General features: G+C 40.5%; 2 protein-coding genes across 3 annotated transcripts; one reads left to right on the forward strand and one right to left on the reverse strand.

Annotated features, from left to right (window-relative positions):
* Window positions 1–694: 694 nt before the first annotated feature.
* Window positions 695–8,829, forward strand: march2 (membrane-associated ring finger (C3HC4) 2). 2 transcript variants are annotated; one of them, XM_040052919.1, is made up of 5 exons: window positions 695–2,144; window positions 4,299–4,596; window positions 4,948–5,152; window positions 5,430–5,639; window positions 5,737–8,829. In XM_040052919.1, the coding sequence occupies exons 2-5, from the start codon at window positions 4,400–4,402 to the stop codon at window positions 5,893–5,895; spliced, it is 771 nt and encodes a 256-aa protein (XP_039908853.1). In that variant the 5' UTR covers window positions 695–2,144; window positions 4,299–4,399; the 3' UTR covers window positions 5,896–8,829. The 2 variants fall into 2 exon arrangements, with proteins under 2 accessions (XP_039908853.1, XP_039908854.1); XM_040052920.1 differs by having other exon boundaries at window positions 1,158–2,144; window positions 4,948–5,143.
* A 3,088-nt stretch (window positions 8,830–11,917) lies between these two features.
* On the reverse strand, window positions 11,918–16,798 carry LOC120747290 (ras-related protein Rab-11B). Its single transcript, XM_040053049.1, has 5 exons — window positions 16,623–16,798; window positions 15,178–15,373; window positions 14,895–15,088; window positions 14,721–14,801; window positions 11,918–12,890 (listed from the first exon to the last, which is right to left on the reverse strand). Exons 1-5 carry the CDS (start codon window positions 16,660–16,662, stop codon window positions 12,745–12,747), a joined length of 657 nt encoding a protein of 218 aa, XP_039908983.1. The 5' UTR covers window positions 16,663–16,798; the 3' UTR covers window positions 11,918–12,744.
* Between the last annotated feature and the right edge of the window lie 1,040 nt (window positions 16,799–17,838).

The following is a 17,838-nucleotide window of genomic DNA, read 5'->3' on the forward strand; positions in this document are numbered from 1 at the left end:
ACCAGGTTAAGATGTTTCCCGCCAGGATGCTCTCTATGGTGCACGAGTAAAAGTTCCTGAGCACCTTGGAGGGCAGTTGGAAGTCTCTCAAGCGTCTGAGGTGGTAGAGACGCTGTCGGGCCTTTTTCACCACGGTGTTGATGTGACAGGACCATGACAGGTCCTGCGTGATGTGAACTCCGAGGTATTTGAAGCTGTCCACTCTCTCCACTGGGCACTCGTTGATGACGGGGGTCTGGTAGTTCCTCTCCTGCTTTGTGCTGAAGTCCACTATCAGCTCCTTTGTCTTACTGACGTTTAGAAGGAGGTTGTTCCTCTGGCACCAGTTCTCCAGATTCCTAATCTCCTTCAGGTAGGCCGTCTCGTTGTTATCAGAGATCAGGCCCACCACGACGGTGTCGTCAGCAAACTTGATGATGGTGGTGGAGCTGGTAGTGGCCACACAGTCATATGTGTACAAAGAGTACAGCAGGGGGCTCAGAACACACCCCTGGGGGGCTCCAGTGCTGAGAGTGGTGGAGGCTGAGACATGTCCGCCCATCCTTACTGCCTGTGGTCTGCCAGTTAGGAAGTTGGAGATCCACTGACACATAGATGAGCTGAGTCCCAGATGCTCCAGCTTGGTGGTGAGTGTGGAGGGAATTATGGTGTTAATTGGGATGTATGTCATTTTAGCTGGGAAAAATATATTTTAAATGAAAATACTAGGCTAAAGAAAGTGCTTCAGAGTGAGCTTCAGAGTCATTAATTGGCCACCTTCGTTCTTCAACACAGTGTGAACTCTGAGGCAAGCTTTCTTGTAGTTTCTTTAAGTAGTCTTCAGACATAGTTCTACAGGCCACAGTCTATCAAAATCTGACACTGTTTTTCTAAGTGTATACATCCATTACCTTTGTGACATTTTTCTGTTCTCCACTTGTCCAGTTTCCTCAAAAAGTTCAAGGTTCAGTACGTACAGTACTGAGATGTGCTAATTTTTTGGCTAATAGAGCTTTGAGGATCACCTTCTTGGTGCATAAATACTATTTTATATCTGTCCAACTGGTATCTTTGGGACTTTTTGTAGATTAAAATAGAATCTTAGTTGTTACAAAGAGCTTTAAATAGGCTCTTAGTAACAACGTGTCTCAACTTAAACTTAAAATTATTTCTTTGCTAAGTTGTCATGTTACGTATAGACATGACACTGGTTCATCCCTTGAGTTTAAAGCATTTTTTTTATGCGTGAATATTACATAGGTTAGTTGTAAGCAGTTCACCAAGCAAAAAACACTCCTCTGAAAATGGGTGCAAGGCAGAGAAAAGGAAAAATGAGTTGCTCAAGATCAACAGTTTTCAGTTTGACTTTATGGAAGCAAACAAAGAAATGAAGGGCGAATCGAGATTTTTGCACAGTATCATAAATGATGTGATTTAATTATTTGCATGTTTAAGGTTACGTTTTCTCGCTGCACCATCTCGTGGTACAAACTGGTATTACACTGAAGTACAGCCAGGCCCAACTTTAGTACAGATCTCTTCAACACAGTACATAGATGTTTAGAGAGAGAAGTCACAGTGGATGTTTCTTCACATTCTGCTCACAGCTAAAGTTCAAAAATGAGGCCGTTTAAACTGTTATAAACTAAACAGAGGAAAGCCACTAAGTCACTGACTGAAGCAAAACAAAACTTAAAGTGAAATAAAAACTGATTTAAAAATGCAGATGTGTTAAACAGTGTGGGTTAATGGTTTTGAATTGTGTTGAATTGTGAAGTTTTCCGGTCTCATTGAGCCTGTCATGTTTCCTGTTGGGGCCCCTCCCTTTGGCACGCTGCTGTTTGCGGCCACATTTATAGCCGTCTTCGGGATTTGTTTGTGCTCTGAGACGCCCTGTTTCTTCACCGCAGACGCAGGCAGCTGATGATGATGATGACCCTCTGGGTTGTATTTAAAGCCCAGGGAAAGCGGAAGCCTGGCCTGACTGTTATCAGTTGAGGACTGCTAGCTGGTGTAGCCCTACACTGAGCAGCCTTCATCGTTAGCCGCCTGTGCTGTTCACTCATACATAGTTATTAAACATGAATAGAGAAGGAAATGCGAGCTTTTTCGGACAACAGGACTAAAACATCACCAAGAAGAAAGAGAAGAAGAAGAAGTCACGGGTGAGTAGCTGTTAGCTTTTATTTGTTGCTTTTTTCCACCAAGCGGACGGCTAGCACTTCGCTGACAGCTAGCAAACAACACAGCTGCCGTGAAAGTGAAACTGATTAGAAAATGCTTCTTTATAACGACATTTTCACTGTGACGAAGTTGGATAGTAGTTATTCGTGTGTAAAGAACAGCAGAGATACACACAGCTAATTTGAGTTGCCGCGCAGTTGTACAGTATCATAATTCAACTCTGATCCAGACAATAGTCTGGTTCAAATTCCCACATCTGTCTGCAGCGGTTAGTTCCTGTAACAGAGCCACAATGAAGGAAAATGCCCCAGTTCGAAAGCTAACTGCATATTAATGTATGAGGGTTTATCATTGTAAGAAACCCATCATTAATCATTCATTCAAACGTGTAATTTTTGTTTGATCTTGACAAAATCCCTGCATTGATGTTCCCCAGCTGACGAATCCATACACACAGCTGATATTTAAAAGACTCGGAAAACAATAGCTTAATAGAGTCAGCGGTTGCCTTAATTTGGGGTTACCTCTTTGTTTATTTAGGTCAGGGATTGTACCTTTTAATCACCCCTGACGTACCCCCTCCCAATCTCCGTATGCATAAACAATAACACCAAGCAGCAATAGGGAAAACATGCTCTTCGGGTTCAGAAAGCTGTTCATCATCTGGCTCTGTTAATTCAGGATTTAACAAATCAAAGTGCATAAGATTGTGACTCAACTACAACGAGCTATAAATAATCATAAAAGGGCTTTGTTGTCTAACTTCTATTTAAACAGTGAGATGCTTGACTTAAGTTGAATCATCTTTTCTCAGTTGCGAGGGTTAGAAACAGCATTCATTGCCAGATGTTGTCTAAATTCTTGTTTGATTGAACAGCAAAATCTCATAAACAGACACAAACATTTCTGCACTGGCTGTCATGTCAAATCTCCTCTTGAAAAACAAGTGTTGGACATGGAAGAGTATACTGGGTTTGCGTATAAATGCTGTAGTTTACCAAGGGTATGCACAGTGCTAAAGAGGTTTTATTATCAACACTAGCCCAGTGTTAACCCACATAAACAATAGACTAGTAGCTCAGTAGTTCTTTAAAAGTAAGTTGATAAGTATTTTCAGTGAATATTCCCCCCAAATCCCCATTAAAGTTCCATATATATCAGACATGCTACTTTAAAATTATTGTTTCTTATTTTATTGCTTGTAATCAGTGTATTTAAATTTTGCTTATTGTGTTCTAATTCATTTGTGCAGAATAGGATACATTTTTGAGACAGCAAGAAAAAAATGTTGTTAAGGGTTATCTGGGTTAAGACAGCTGTTTATCAGGCTGCTGCACATCACATTCACTGTCACTGACCTCACACTTGGTTTTATAATGGATTAGCAGCTGCTTTTGGGCAAACTGGCCCACCTCCAAACGGACAGCTTTCTTCTAAAAGACGGAACATCTTTTCTGGATAATTTTAGCCGTTCCCACGTGGAAGGAAATTAATCATTTGTGAAACAGACTACAGACATTTAAGTAACTCTGTCACAGTACTGCAGTGAGCCAAATGACGAACAAACTGTGGTCTACTATCACATTTATATATATATATATATATATAAAAAATTCTATACGTCAGTGTCTGTTTTGATCAGTTATCTGGTTAGTAACCCAGTTACCGACTTCCCTGACAGTACTAGAAACATTAAGAGGGAAGTGGTGAGTTGGGTTATTGCAAAACTGTAATACCATGTTGTTTGCTAGTCATGAACATGAAGGTCAATAAAAACAGATGGACTGTAAGCATAATATAGCAAACATAAAATGACTCATCATGATAGTGCAGGCATTGTACTGTAGCTGATTTCCATAAGTTCCTTTTCCAAACCCAGAACTTCCCTCCGACGAGCCTAATCTGGACACTAAAGTATTAATGGACAAGTGCACACTGTAGCACACAAAAAAAACTTACTTAAAACATCACTCAAGCTTGTCTCCTTTATCCATTTATTTAGTTTGAGCATTTGCAGAGTAAAACTGGGTTTCTCTAGTATATTAAGTTGGAGTAAAATTACTTGCTATCTCTCCACCACAGACATTTTTTTAAAAACGATAATGCATTGTCTGTGTGTGTCTGTTTCTCTGCAGAGCCACTAGAGAAAAACAGGAGCAGTTTGTGCCTGGCACTCCCCCAGCCTCCCCTCACCTCCAACCCTTCACACCCTCCAGTCCATCCGTGCTGCCAGCGAATGGACCCTGTAACAATGACGACCGGCGGGTGCTGCCACCTCCCCGGCTCTCTGTGTGACTGTGCCAGCAACACAGGCCTGTGGAAGAGCGTGGAGGAAGCGGGCGGTGACGGGTGCCAGGCGCTCTACGTCACCCAGGTCACAGCCATAGATGGACGGTTGCTGTCCTCTGTGCTCAAACCAATGAGTGCACAAAGGTACTTTAAGAATATTACTGTTAATGCTGTAAGATGTTCCACAGGTAAACTTTGAATGGGATTGTATTGTGATGGCAGCTTCTCCAGAGATAGGAAAAATATATATATATTTTTTTTCTTTTAATAAAAGAAGTTGCTAAACTTGTGATTATGCCTTATATTAACACTATTTCAGACAACGCACTTCTCCATTTTTCTTGTTTTTTGTGGGGTTTTTTCACATTTCTTCACTACACACCCAGTGAATATTATCATTATTCTCTTTGGGATAGAATGGTAAAACATTTTTGCTGTGTTTCATGCAGACGATGCCTGCCATTTATAAAAATCTCTGTATATTTTTTGTCTCAGTGATGGTCCCATTTGCCGTATTTGCCATGAAGGAGGCAGCAGCGAGGGTCTCCTGTCTCCATGCGACTGCACAGGCACTTTGGGTACAGTGCACAAGAGCTGCTTAGAGAAGTGGCTGTCGTCCTCCAACACCAGCTATTGTGAGCTTTGCCACACAGAGTTCAGCATCGAGCGCCGACCGAGGCCCCTCACAGAGGTAACAAAGGTCAATGCCCTTTGCCTTGTCTGCAACAATCCTTCTTCTCATCCTTTTTATTCATCGTGGTTGGGCTGCTGGTTGTGAATGAGTGTGTATGTATGAAAGTGTGATGGTGCTTTTTATCCGTCTTTTTCTTGTTTTACATCTCTCTGCTTGCTTGCTTGCTTGCTTCTTTGTTAATGCAGAATGTCTTTTCTCTTCATTAGCTTCTTTCTTTTTACCTGGTTTCTGCCACAGTCTGACTTCTCTCTGTTTTTCTTCCCTCCTACGTCTTACCCCACAGTGGCTGCGAGATCCCGGCCCCCGTAATGAGAAGAGAACACTGTTCTGTGACATGGTGTGCTTCCTGTTTATCACTCCTCTAGCAGCTATTTCTGGCTGGCTTTGCCTGAGGGGCGCTCAGGATCATCTTCAGCTGAGGAGCTGGCTGCAGGCTGTGGGCCTCATTGCCCTCACCATTGCCCTCTTCACCATCTACGTCCTTTGGACTTTGGTAAAAAAAAAAAAGAATTCCCATCCATTATTACTGTAAAGCAGACATTTTCACTCGGAAAGGTTGATGTATAATGCTGCACTTCGGTTTTCTTCAGGTATCATTCCGCTACCACTGTCAGCTGTACTCTGAGTGGAGGAGAACAAACCAGAAAGTGCGTCTGCTCATTCCCGAAGCCAAGGAGTCGAACTCTTCCCAGCATTCCTTGCTCTCTAATAAACTGATGAAAAAATCGGCCAGTGAGAGCATCGTATGAGACCAAACGGAGATAGTCGATGATTATTACATCTTTTACGTATGAGGGCTGATTCCCCATGCATCCTGCCCACAGTTTTGACTTTGAAGAAACACCTGTGGGGATTTTTTTTTGTGTGTGTCGCTTTTTTTTTTTTTTTTCTTTGCACCATGGGCTCATATTTTTTCACATTGCATTTTATAATCCTCACATGGGTGCAGGAATTAGCACATTTTAAAGGAATCTGCCTGTCCTCGTGTCAGGTGTTGACCAAGTTTATGCAAAGGCACTGAGGAACGGTGAAGGTGGTGGAAGCATGCAGAAATGGAGCTGAGCTGATCATCACAGATGTGACAACATGACTGGCTAAAACTGACAGCATAAAACAAGATGGATCGAGTAAACTTGTTAAAGAGGACTGTGAAATTGAATGATTGTCCTGCTTGGTTTAACAACCCATCGATGGTCAGGTATAGCACGTCTACTCATTGTGTATTGCGATGATAAAAGCAACTGCTACATACGCCTTTTAATCGTGTGTTACGTGGGCACGCACTTACCTACTTGGGGCTTCTCTTCTCTGCCCACTGAGGATCTCGTTGTATAATCACATATTAGTCTGTAGTGTGAAGATAAAAAGCTTTGATCTTTCATTTTTATTTCATAGTCACATCTGGATATGTCATCTGAGTGGAATCTTTTAACTCGCAGCTTTTACATCATCTCATCCGAGACCAGGCGGCTGCATAACATTCGTAAAGCAGAGACTTGTGCAATAAAACACTGTGGACATCGAGGTTTTCGCAGTACACGAAGACAGTTCTACCAACGTGCACAGTTATGCATGCAAGCAGCACTGTTAATATTTTTTTTTACTCTTATTGTATTCTAAAATCATTTTTTAAACCACTTAAGAACGAATGACTTTCCTATTCCTACTGAAGTAGGGTTTAACAGTGTCCTCATAGAGGTTCTTGTACTATCAATATGTAACAAGTAGGTATTTATATTTATATAGATGGATAGAAACTCCATCACGAGTATTGGTGTGGTGGCTGGGGCAGTGTACAAAAGCGTTATCGGTGTTGCTTGTTATTCACTTTTGGCGTTTTCCTTTTTTCTTTTTTTTTTCATGATCATAACAGTCAGAGAATTCCTGCTGTTCTTTAAGTTACGATTAAGCATTTGGTCTAATGTGATGAGAGACTTTCTTAATCTGGGATTTTTAGTGCTGGTAAACCCTAAAAGTAACCTCCAGCATTTTGATGTTACTGACCAGACTCGCCTGGGACTGGCTGCGTTGGTAGAGTTGGGAGATAGCTGAAGTTGATTACAAACTACAGCGTGTGCCTGGTATTCAGATTTCCGGGTCATATGATGGTCCAGTTTTTGTAACGTGAAACATTGTTTCTTCTCTATGCTTAATTTAGGTTACAGGGAGATGTCTAATTGCTTTTTAACGCATGCTGTAGGCTGTCCACAGGGAGACAAGCTTGTAGATTTAAAAAAACCCTCCCAACATTACATGTACTACTAAAAAAATAATTTAATTCAGTGGATCTAATGAAGCCAATTCAGCTTAGTATTGGTCTGAAATACTTTAATCATTTTTATTTATAGATTTGTCTTTTAACGGGTTGCAATTAAAATAATTCCTCCCCTTAAAGGGGGTGTTTAAAGCGATATAAGTTTAAAACTAACCTGACGACGACCTGTTTGGTGGATTTTTGATTATAATTCCAAGAAAGGAATTGGTGATGCGTGACGCTGTCATGGTGATCAAACTGTGCGATGCCTTTTGATTTAGTTCCATTTAATGAATGGTTCTGCATTTAGTAAATGGGCAAAATCTATCATTCTTGGTTAATTATTTAAATATTTACCTTTAAATCAGTCAGGCTTGAATAGTAATTTATTAACATGATGTGGTGTGTGGTGATGTAAAATTTATCAGAGAGAAATGTGTTTTTAGAAAGGGTTTGTGGTAACATTCAGCAGACAAATCAGATCAGTGAAATTATTAGTTTCCAGCGAGCATCGTACATTTTCCCCTCCTGTCCTTTGTTAATGCTACATAAATGTGGTAAACCCAAAATGAGGTTACCAGTTAAGTAGGTGGCGAAGCGTTAGTCATGTAAAGATGTCTGTTTTCAGGAGGAATGTTGACATATGCTTGTGTTTTCCTCCCTTTTCTCACAGTGCTGCATTACCAGTAACGAGTCATTTCCTTGTTTACATTACCAGTTCCCTTTGGTACATTTCACTCCTGCTCGTTTGATCCGCGTTCTGCCCCAGATAAATATTTGTTTGTGTTTTTAAGAACAAAGGATTACACCCTGCAGTACTGCGGTGCGCTCGTCTGCCTTGCAGGCTTATGATTAATTTGGTCATCCGTGTGTTTACCCGAGAAAGTACTGGAATCTGTTTGTACGATGTGCAAGAAATAACTGATTTTTTTTTTTTTGATGCAATGCAAACTTATTTCCTGTATTGGGAGTCTCTGCAGAGTTGCATCAAACTATGCAACACTTCTCCTTTTTTGGCTACTAAGAATTTCTGACAGTGTTTTTAGAGAAACGTAAAAAGAGAGTCTAAAATGTTTGTCTTAAACATGTCATGACACGTTTAAGACAAATTTGAGTCGCGAAAGCAAATATAGAAAGGGATTTTTTTTTGATTTCTTTGTTGTTACTCACACAAATGAACACGCAAATGTTAATAATGTTGCGTTATAACACATTTGTGAACTGGGCATGTTGGGTTTTTTTGTTTCATCTGCAATTTATGTTGCTATTCCTCAGTATTTTTTTTTTTTTTTTATATTGTTAAATACTACAATGTTTATGGTGTGCTGTGGGGTGAAGGGATGTCTTCATCAATGTACTGGTACCTGCAATCAGCCAAGAAATGTTTGCAAAGCAAATAAAACATAATCATAAATTATGTGATCATGAATTTGTCAGTGACAGTTTGTCTGCACTTGTGTAGTGTTGGTAAGGAATTGTCATATATGGTATATAGTGTAGTTATAATGGATGTTTACAAGTCCTTCTAGTGCAGTGACGATGACATGTCATTAAGTCTGTTTTGAAACTCAGCTCAGTGAGCTTGCTAATCCTAATGGAAAAAAAAACAAACGCTAATGTCAAGTCCTTCTATGGTATCCGTGGAGACTCACTCAGTATCTGCTTCCTGTCCGCTGCATGCGACATAAGCAGCTTAGAGTAACACAAGTTCAAAATATGCTGTTTTTGTGCAGAGGGTCTGCTCTCCAGGAAGGAAAAATGTTTTTCACAGGTTATTATTAGGAGTCAAAGCAATGTTAAAAGGTGTTTCTTCTGCCTTCCTACTTGCCTGTCTTGCTCTCAGTGACAGCAGTTGCATTCTAGAGATGTAAATCTTGGTGTGCTGCTCCAAGTTAAATGATCTAGATGGTGACCAGATACAAAAGAGCTACAGAGGATATACTCAAGTAAAAAATGGCAATGTATTTTTAAAATATTAAAGGGGGGCTTCTTTATATCCTGTCATATACGCTCTCTGGCCTCTTCATTAGGTACAAATCTTGAGCTGTCAGTCACATGTCATAAACTTTATGCATTTAGACATGGTGATAACTGCTGATGTTCAAACTGAACATCAAAACGTGGAAGAAATTAGATTTTGGTGACTCTGAGTATGATGTAGTTGTTGGCGCCAGACAGGCTGGTCTGAGTGCTGATGTACTGGGGTTTTTCCCAAAGAAAGAATGGCATGAAAATGAGAAAATATCCAGTGAGCAGCAGTTCTCTGGGTGAAAATGTTTTGTTGATGCCAGAGGTCAGAGGAGAATGACCAGACTGCTCTGAGCTGATAGGAAGGAAACTGTAACTCAAACACTCCCTACAACCGAGGTATGCAGAAGAGGATAGTGGAAGGCACGGGAACCTTGAAGCTGGGCTACATCAGCAGAAGACCACACCAGGTGGCATGCCTGGCAACTGAAAACAGGAAACTGAGGCTACAATTCACATGGGCTCACCAAAATGGGACAATAGAAGACTAGAAAAACTTTGCACTTAGAAATAATTTTACTTTGCAAAGTAAAATTATTTCTAAGTGCAAAGTAAAATTATTTCTAAGTGCAAAGTAAAATTATTTCTAAATTATATAACAGCATCCGGCGGTGTAAAAACGACAGCACTCTGTGTATTAAAGCGAAGTGGGAAAAGGAGGGTAATTTGACAATTACAGAGAAGTGTTGGGCTCACGCATGCAAGATACAGTGGGCTACCACTGGGTCTAATGTTTGGCGTGAATTTTGCTGGAAAAGCATTATGAGATTTTTCATTACCCCATGGATTCATCCTGCCTTGTGCTGACAGATCAGATGACTGGTGGTGGTGAAGATTTTCCTACAACAACCCACCGCTGACGATCTTCATGCTTATCACCGGCATACCAATCTTCTAATGCCTGCGTCCAACACCTTAGATCATCTCAAACAATAAGTTCACTACACTCGAATGGGCTATATAGTCACCACATCTCAATCCAATAGAGCACCTTTAGGATGTGGTGGAACAGGAGATATGGATGTATGGCCACAAATCTCTGAGGAAGAACTGCATTAACTTGTTGAATCTATGGCAGGAAGAATGAAAGCAGTTTTGAAGGTAAAGGTTCCTACCCAGTGCCCAGTGTTACACTGGTGGATGCTCATACTAAAGATGACCAGTTTCAAGTTAAAAAAAACAAACCCTCAGTGAATGTACAAGTAATTTCTGTAAGCCAAGCAGTTTTTTGCATGTATTGATGATACCCCTAATGTAGTCATCAAGTGCACAAAGCTGGCTCTGAACAGAGGAGCCGACCTACCTGCTGTTCAGGTCTTTTGTTTGCAAGCGGTAGCCAGTCAGAAGGAAAAAGTATACGTATAGATGGATCCATTTTATAAATGGATAAGGAAAAGTTAAAACCTCCCTAAAAAGCCCATTTAGTTGATTCAGAATTCTGCAGCAAGCGAGCTGACAGGGGTAAGACAGAGAGAGCATGTTTTTCCCACACTGCCTTCTCGTCATTAGCTCCCTGTTAAATACAGAATCAAATATGAAATCCTTCAACTCACTTTAATCAGGCCCTCATGGTACCATACCACTCCAAAAGAGCACTTTGCTCTCAGACTGCTGGTTTACTTGTGGTTTCTAGAGTATTTAAAAGTAGAATGGGAGGCAGAGCCTTCAGTTTTCAAGCCCCTGTTCTGTGGAACCAGCTTCCAGTTTGGATTCTGGAGACAGACACACTCTCTACTTTTAAGATTAGGCTTAAAACTTTCCTTTTTGAAGCTTATAGCGAAGCCTGGATCAGGTGACCCTGAACCCCCCGTAACTATACTAGGCTGCTAGGGGGTTTCACACTGAGTGCTTCTTCTTCACTCACCTTTTCACTATATCTTTAGACACCACTCCGCATTTAATCATTAATCTCTTGCTCTCTTCCACAATGTGTCTTTTATTTTGTTGCCCTCAACCCCAAACAGTTGTGGTGGATGACCTCCCCTTACTGAGCTTAGCTCTACTGAATGTGTCTTCCTGTTAAAGTGGAGTTTTTCCTTCCCACTGTCGCTAAGTGCTTGCTCAAAGAGGGGGTTGTCTGATTGTAGGGCCTTATAATATAAAGCACCCTGTTGATGCTATTTGGCAATATAAACTGAAGTGTACTCTATCAGGGTCCAAGAATAAAACATGGTAATCAAATTTATGATCAAAGATTCGATTCGACTTAAATTTCTGTACTAGCAGCTGTATTTTCAGATTCGAAAACCCAGTTTTCTAACTTCAAAAAGGCGTAATTCAAAGTTTTAAATATTTACATTAGTAGAGTTTAGAATGAGACATTAACATGTAAGCAGTTATGGGCTCAGGAGGTTGAGCGGGTCATCTGCTTATTAGGCTACTTTGGTCAGATACTGAGATCCCAATTACTGGAAAGACGTCAGAGTGTGCCAGCTAAAAAGTGATTAAAAGCATGAAGTAAAGAAGTCAGAGAGGAAAAGCACTGTAAGTACCAGTCCATTGAACATTTTAATGTTTTTCACCTACCTTACACTTACACATGTAAAATAGTTATCTAAGTGACTTCAGAGCTAGAATTAAAATGACAATATTTCAGTTTGTTTTTGTGTGGAATAGTTTAAAATTGTCCACGCAGTTCAGTACATTTCTGATGAGAAAAAACAAAAACAAAAAACACAAACAAACGAAAACCAAACAAGTCAGAGTATGTTAAATATCATTTAACAAACTGCTTCAGTCAAGGATTTTATTGTAAATTTACACAGTTCTTAAACTGAAAGTAAAACAATGATGACTTCAGCCAAATCTTCTTCAATAAATACATAATGAGGATATTTTTTGGCATGATGTAAGAAGGATGTAAGAGCCACACTGTCAAATAGCACAATACTGCTTCACCTGGTTGGAGTAACTGTCTGTAGTTTATTTACACAGCACCATCTAGTGGTAAACCATTGAAATGTATCTCACAACCTCCCTTTAGAGGACAGTGTTTCAGTTCAAACAACTTTACAGGCATCAGTAAGACAGCAAAGACTGCCTTGCTCCTGGATAACAGGAACCTTCACGCAGACTGACTGAGTGACATAAAGGCTTCTGAAATGTTTCTTTCATGGCAGAAAAGAAGAGCACAAGTGACTTCAAAAGTACTTTATAAAACAAAAGTAAAGGTTAAAAAAAAGATTTAAAAAAAAAGAAAAGAGGCTAAAGTGGTGAGGGAGTTGGCCGTGAGCAGAGCTACGGGGGGAAAAAGTGCACAGGTGATGTGATGTGGAGGTGAATGTGGAGGAGAGGATGAGTGTCATTGGACAGAGCGTCACAGGCTCTGGCAGCACTGGAGTTTGTTGCCCTTCTGCCCATCAGTGGTTGGCGGGACACTTATATCTACGACATTGTTGCCTGGAGACTCGTCGTGTGCAGATCTGTCTGCTATCTGCTTCTGTGACACGATGCGATAGATTTCTGCAGACAAATTTGAGAAAGAGGAAAAAAAAATTACACTTTTGCAATGTTCATCATTTAAATTTTAATGTTCTTATTTATTTAACTGGCTGTGCAGATTAAATATAAAAAGGTACTATCAGCTGCTCGTGCATTTCCCAGAGGAGTCGCCACATGTTTTGATCTGGCACAGATTTTTATGCCAGATGCCCTTCCTGATGTAACCCTCCCATTTATCCAGGGATCAGCCCAAGGAATACACTAGTTTGTCACCCTGAGGTGGGGTTTGTTTCTCTCTCAGTCCTCTATTTTTAACCAGGGGGTGTAAAGAACGCTAAATGTGTTATTAAATAAATAAATATTTAACAGTAGCATGTAAGTTACACTTACTGATCAAACTAATCTAAATATGAGTGCATTTAAAATGTACCAAATTTAAGTAAACATTAATTACAACCCATGCCTAAATCCCCAGAATTAATACATGTTAAAGTGTGTACAGTAGTTATATAAATGTAATGTCTTTTTTCCTGCTTCTATCTGGCATGCAACTAACATACATTACTGTCAGTAAAAAAGTCTTGATTCGCCATCATTTCTTTACATTTTACAAGGAAACTGACAGCACAGTCTTCAGGAATAGTTCTCCAGGCTTCCTGGAGAACATTAAAAGCTTTTCTTTAGATAATGGATGTCTTTTTTCCCCATTCCCTGACAAGATGATCCCACACTCCTTCAATAATGTTGAAGTCTGGGCTCTCAGGAGGCCAGTCCTTGCCTTACAGTGTTCTGTTATGCGTTTTTCTTCTCAGGTATGCCTTTACTGGATTGACAGTGTGTTTGGGATCACTGACAAATGAAGCCGTTGCTCAGATTTGGCTTATTCAAAATCTAACCGTTCTTTTCTGTATTCATTAATTTTGACAAGATCTCCAACACCACTAGCTGAAATGCAGCTCCAAACCATGACAGAGCGTCCACCATGTTTTATAGATGGTTGTAGACACTCACTGTCGTACCTCTCTCCCGAGTTCCTCCAGACAAAATGATGGCAATATAAACTTTGGATTTCAAATTTGGATTAATCACTCCATCAGGCCTCTTGGCATTATTTTTCAGTCCCATTCTTGTGTAACTTGGCAAACACCAGCCTTTTCTCTCTATTTATTCCCCCTTACGAATGGCTTCTTAATAGCCGTGACTTTAAGATACTGATAGACGTGCCACTTCTTATTTTGTCCTTCATTTGTCCAGTTTCCCCTGTTGTTTTAAGGATATGCTGCACAGCGTGCTAAGCTACGCCAAGTTTTCAGATAAAGCTCATTGAGAATCACCTTGTTGATGCAAAACACTACCATTGGCTTGAGTTGGGTGGCTTTTTTATGCTTCAGTTGGCTTAACATTAACATTAATTCACTGCATTTACAGCAGTCAAATAATCAATTTTTCAGAAAAAAAGCACACTGGGAAGCTATAATATAAAGTGCATCTATATGTCATCATACAGATGTTAACATGTATAATACTGCACATACAATGACTGGAACATTCAAGTTGTAAAAAAGTCCTTCACTAAGAATGAAACGAACTTACTAACCTTAAAAATCGCGGTCAAAATATTGAGCATAACATGACTTATTTTAACAATAGTTAATGTAGTTACCCATACTTGTTTACCATCAACATATTCAAGTAATAACGGACTTTGGGGACATCAAAAATCATTTCACAGTGACAAAATCTATACTGAAACATTTGATGAAATTACATGAACTGGTCACTACCAGTATTATGATTTTGGTAGATGCCTTCTATCAGATTTCAAAATAAAAATTCTGTGTGCATTCCTACCTGTTAAAATGTTCTTGAATGCCTCCTCTACATTCGTGGAGTCCAATGCTGACGTCTCAATAAATGAGAGTGTGTTCTTTTCTAATACGAGAAGAGACGTTCGACACTTGAGATATGCACAAAATCACACTGAGCGCAGACTGTTTGGCATAATTGTGTCTCAGTGCGATTTACCTGCGAATGCTCGGGCCTCATCAGTGGGCACGGCCCTGAGGTGTCGGAGGTCGCTCTTGTTTCCAACCAGCATTATGACAATGTTGTTATCAGCGTGGTCCCTCAGCTCCTTCAACCAACGTTCAACGTTCTCATACGTCAGGTGCTTTGCGATATCGTAGACTAGGAGAGCTCCGACCGCACCGCGATAATACCTAAGTGAACCAGCATAAACGGAACGATTAAAATACTGTCAATACAGCACGATCGTGTAAGCTAGTTCAGACAAACTGAAAATACTCACGCTGAGGTGATGGCTCTGTAGCGCTCCTGGCCAGCTGTGTCCCAGATCTGAGCCTTTATTGTTTTGCCGTCCACCTGAATGCTTCGGGTGGCGAACTCCACCCCGATGGTGCTCTTGCTCTCCAGGTTGAACTCATTTCTTGTGAAACGGGACAGCAGGTTACTTTTCCCTACTCCAGAGTCTCCGATTAGTACAACTAGAAACAATACAAAAATTATATTTAGACTTTAAATGAAAAGCACTCAAGGAACTTGTACTTTTAATAGTGTCCCATAGGCGGGTCTGTGACCAGTGACTGGATTTCTACTTTGTTTTTACACTTAATTTAAACAGACTCATTTTTAGCTGCAGGATTACAGATTTTACTACAGAATTTACAGCCATGCTGAAAGTGCTGAACTGTTGCTTCCTATCTCTAGCTATCAGACTTTGCCCTTTTGGGAATGAGGCTATTAGAAGTTGCCAATATCCTGCTCTATGGGAAATCTGACTCATCAGTTTCTCAACGCCTCTTATTGCTGTGTCGTAACGAGTCATCAGTAGCTTACAATCAGTATCCAACGGCTTCTCTAGACCGCCTTACTTTGATTTGATATTTTTAAGAGATAGCTACTTGGCCATTCATAGTGTTTCATCTCAGGTTAGTATCACAAGGGAGGAAATAAGGATGCCACCTATTGTGGTCCCATTCTGACAATGAAACCTAATCAACATAACTGTAATCCTAGGAGTAAATGGATCATATGATCAGGGCTTGGTATTTGTTTGGTATGAAAATATGCTGGCTTTTGATGTTTGGAAAATACCTGGGAGCAAAACAGGGCTCTACTGGAGTTTCCTCCTCTTTGCTTTCACTGGGAGCGAGTTTCCTCCCTCAGGCTCCAGTTTTGTTTTGTTTTTTTGTTTTTTGTTTTTTTTGGGGGGGGGGGGGGGGGGCACAAAGAGGAATCCTGTTTTCTTAATCATTTCATCTGAGTTTAGGAGGCAGTCTAAAGAAAGCAGACCATTGCTGGAGCCCCTGCTTAAATAGCAGACGTCTACGTGTGGCCACCGCAAAGGAAAACTTCTCTTCCATGCCAGTAAAGTTTAATTAATGCAGAAGTAATGGCACCATCCGTCTGACTAGCCACTAGCTTGCAGCGCCACACGCCCTACTTTCTAGAAAAGCCCAAACTGCTAGCTGTAAACCTCGGTACAAAAGAAACAGCACCGCACCTAAAGTAACGGTAAATATGGGTTTAATTAGAGGAAGCGACGCTTCAATTGTAAAATAAAATAATAATAATAAAATAAAATGTAAAAAAAAAAAAAAGGGGGGGGGGGGGGGGAATCTCGGGTTAGCTACAGTTAGCAGCCACCACCAGCTGATTTTCTACCCGGCGGTACCGCAGCTAGCATGCTAACTGACGCTGAACCCGTCCAGAAGCGGCAGCGGTTCCGCTTACCTTTAAACAAGAAGTCGTATTCATCGTCCCTGTTCCCCATCGTTTGATACTATCGCCCTCCTTTTTGAGATTGCGGTGATGAGAGTAGGTAGGTTTCCCTGCCCAAACCAGGGTGGTGCGCCAAGATGACGAGAGACAATGTGCACGGAGCGGAGCCGCTGACACGGTCACGTGACTGCCCGCTACGCAGTTGCGCGTACCGAGAGGAGGCGATGCGGTTAGTACTGGGAAAAGTCTCCCTGTGGATACTTTACATTCATTTACCTTCTTATTATAATTCGACTTTTAATATTTTGTGTTTTTAAGGTTATAAATTATGTCATAGTTTTTGAGGTTTCTGACGTTTAATTTACAGACATATGAAAATGAAAAACCAAGCACATCCTTACCGCTTCCATAGGAATAAAGAGGGTAAGTAACAGGCAGGTGCCGGTAATCAAATGCAACAAGTCCTTCATTGTACAGAGAGATTATTCACAAGTTGAAAACATTCAAGACAGCTGCCAGCAAATTCACCCTTAAGTTACATGTTCAAGTTCATGATTGTACAAATAGAAAACAGCAAGAATGACTTGTTTGGAAAGGAAGGAGAAACCCTCCTCTTACCAGAAATAACTGCCAGCACGGCTTATCTGCACCTGAACAAACCACAAGACTTCTGGAACAAAGTGGAGATATTTCACCATGCACAATGAAAACAAAACACAGCATATCAGGAAAAACGCCTCATACCATAACTGTCAAACATGGTGGTAGAGGGGTGATGGTTTAGGTTTGTTTTGCAGCCACTGGGACCTGGACACATTACAGAAAATGAGTCAACCATGTACTCCTCTGCATACCAAAGTATTTTGGAGGCCATTTGTCTGACAGCTAGATGTTGGCTCATGCAATAAGAAAACAATCAAGGTGTTGTAATGGTCCAAAGTCCAGACCTGAACCCGACTGAAGTTTTGTCTCAAAAGCCTTAGGACAGCTGTGCAATGCAAATGAATAAGAGTGGGCCAGAATTCTTCCAAAATAATTTGAGTGACTGATAAAGTCACACAGAAAACAAGTTATTGCTGCTAAAGGTGATTCCACATTTAGCAAGTTACTGATTATGGGATGTGCTCAGTTTTTCACAGGACTGCAGAGAGTCCCTTGAAGACTTTTAAAAAAGTCACATACAAGTATTTTATTCGTTTAGTTTTCCATCCAAACAAGGAAAAAGAAA

Source organism: Simochromis diagramma, unplaced genomic scaffold, assembly GCF_900408965.1.
Source record: "Simochromis diagramma unplaced genomic scaffold, fSimDia1.1 OVJJ01000419.1, whole genome shotgun sequence".
Classification (NCBI taxonomy): domain Eukaryota; kingdom Metazoa; phylum Chordata; class Actinopteri; order Cichliformes; family Cichlidae; genus Simochromis; species Simochromis diagramma.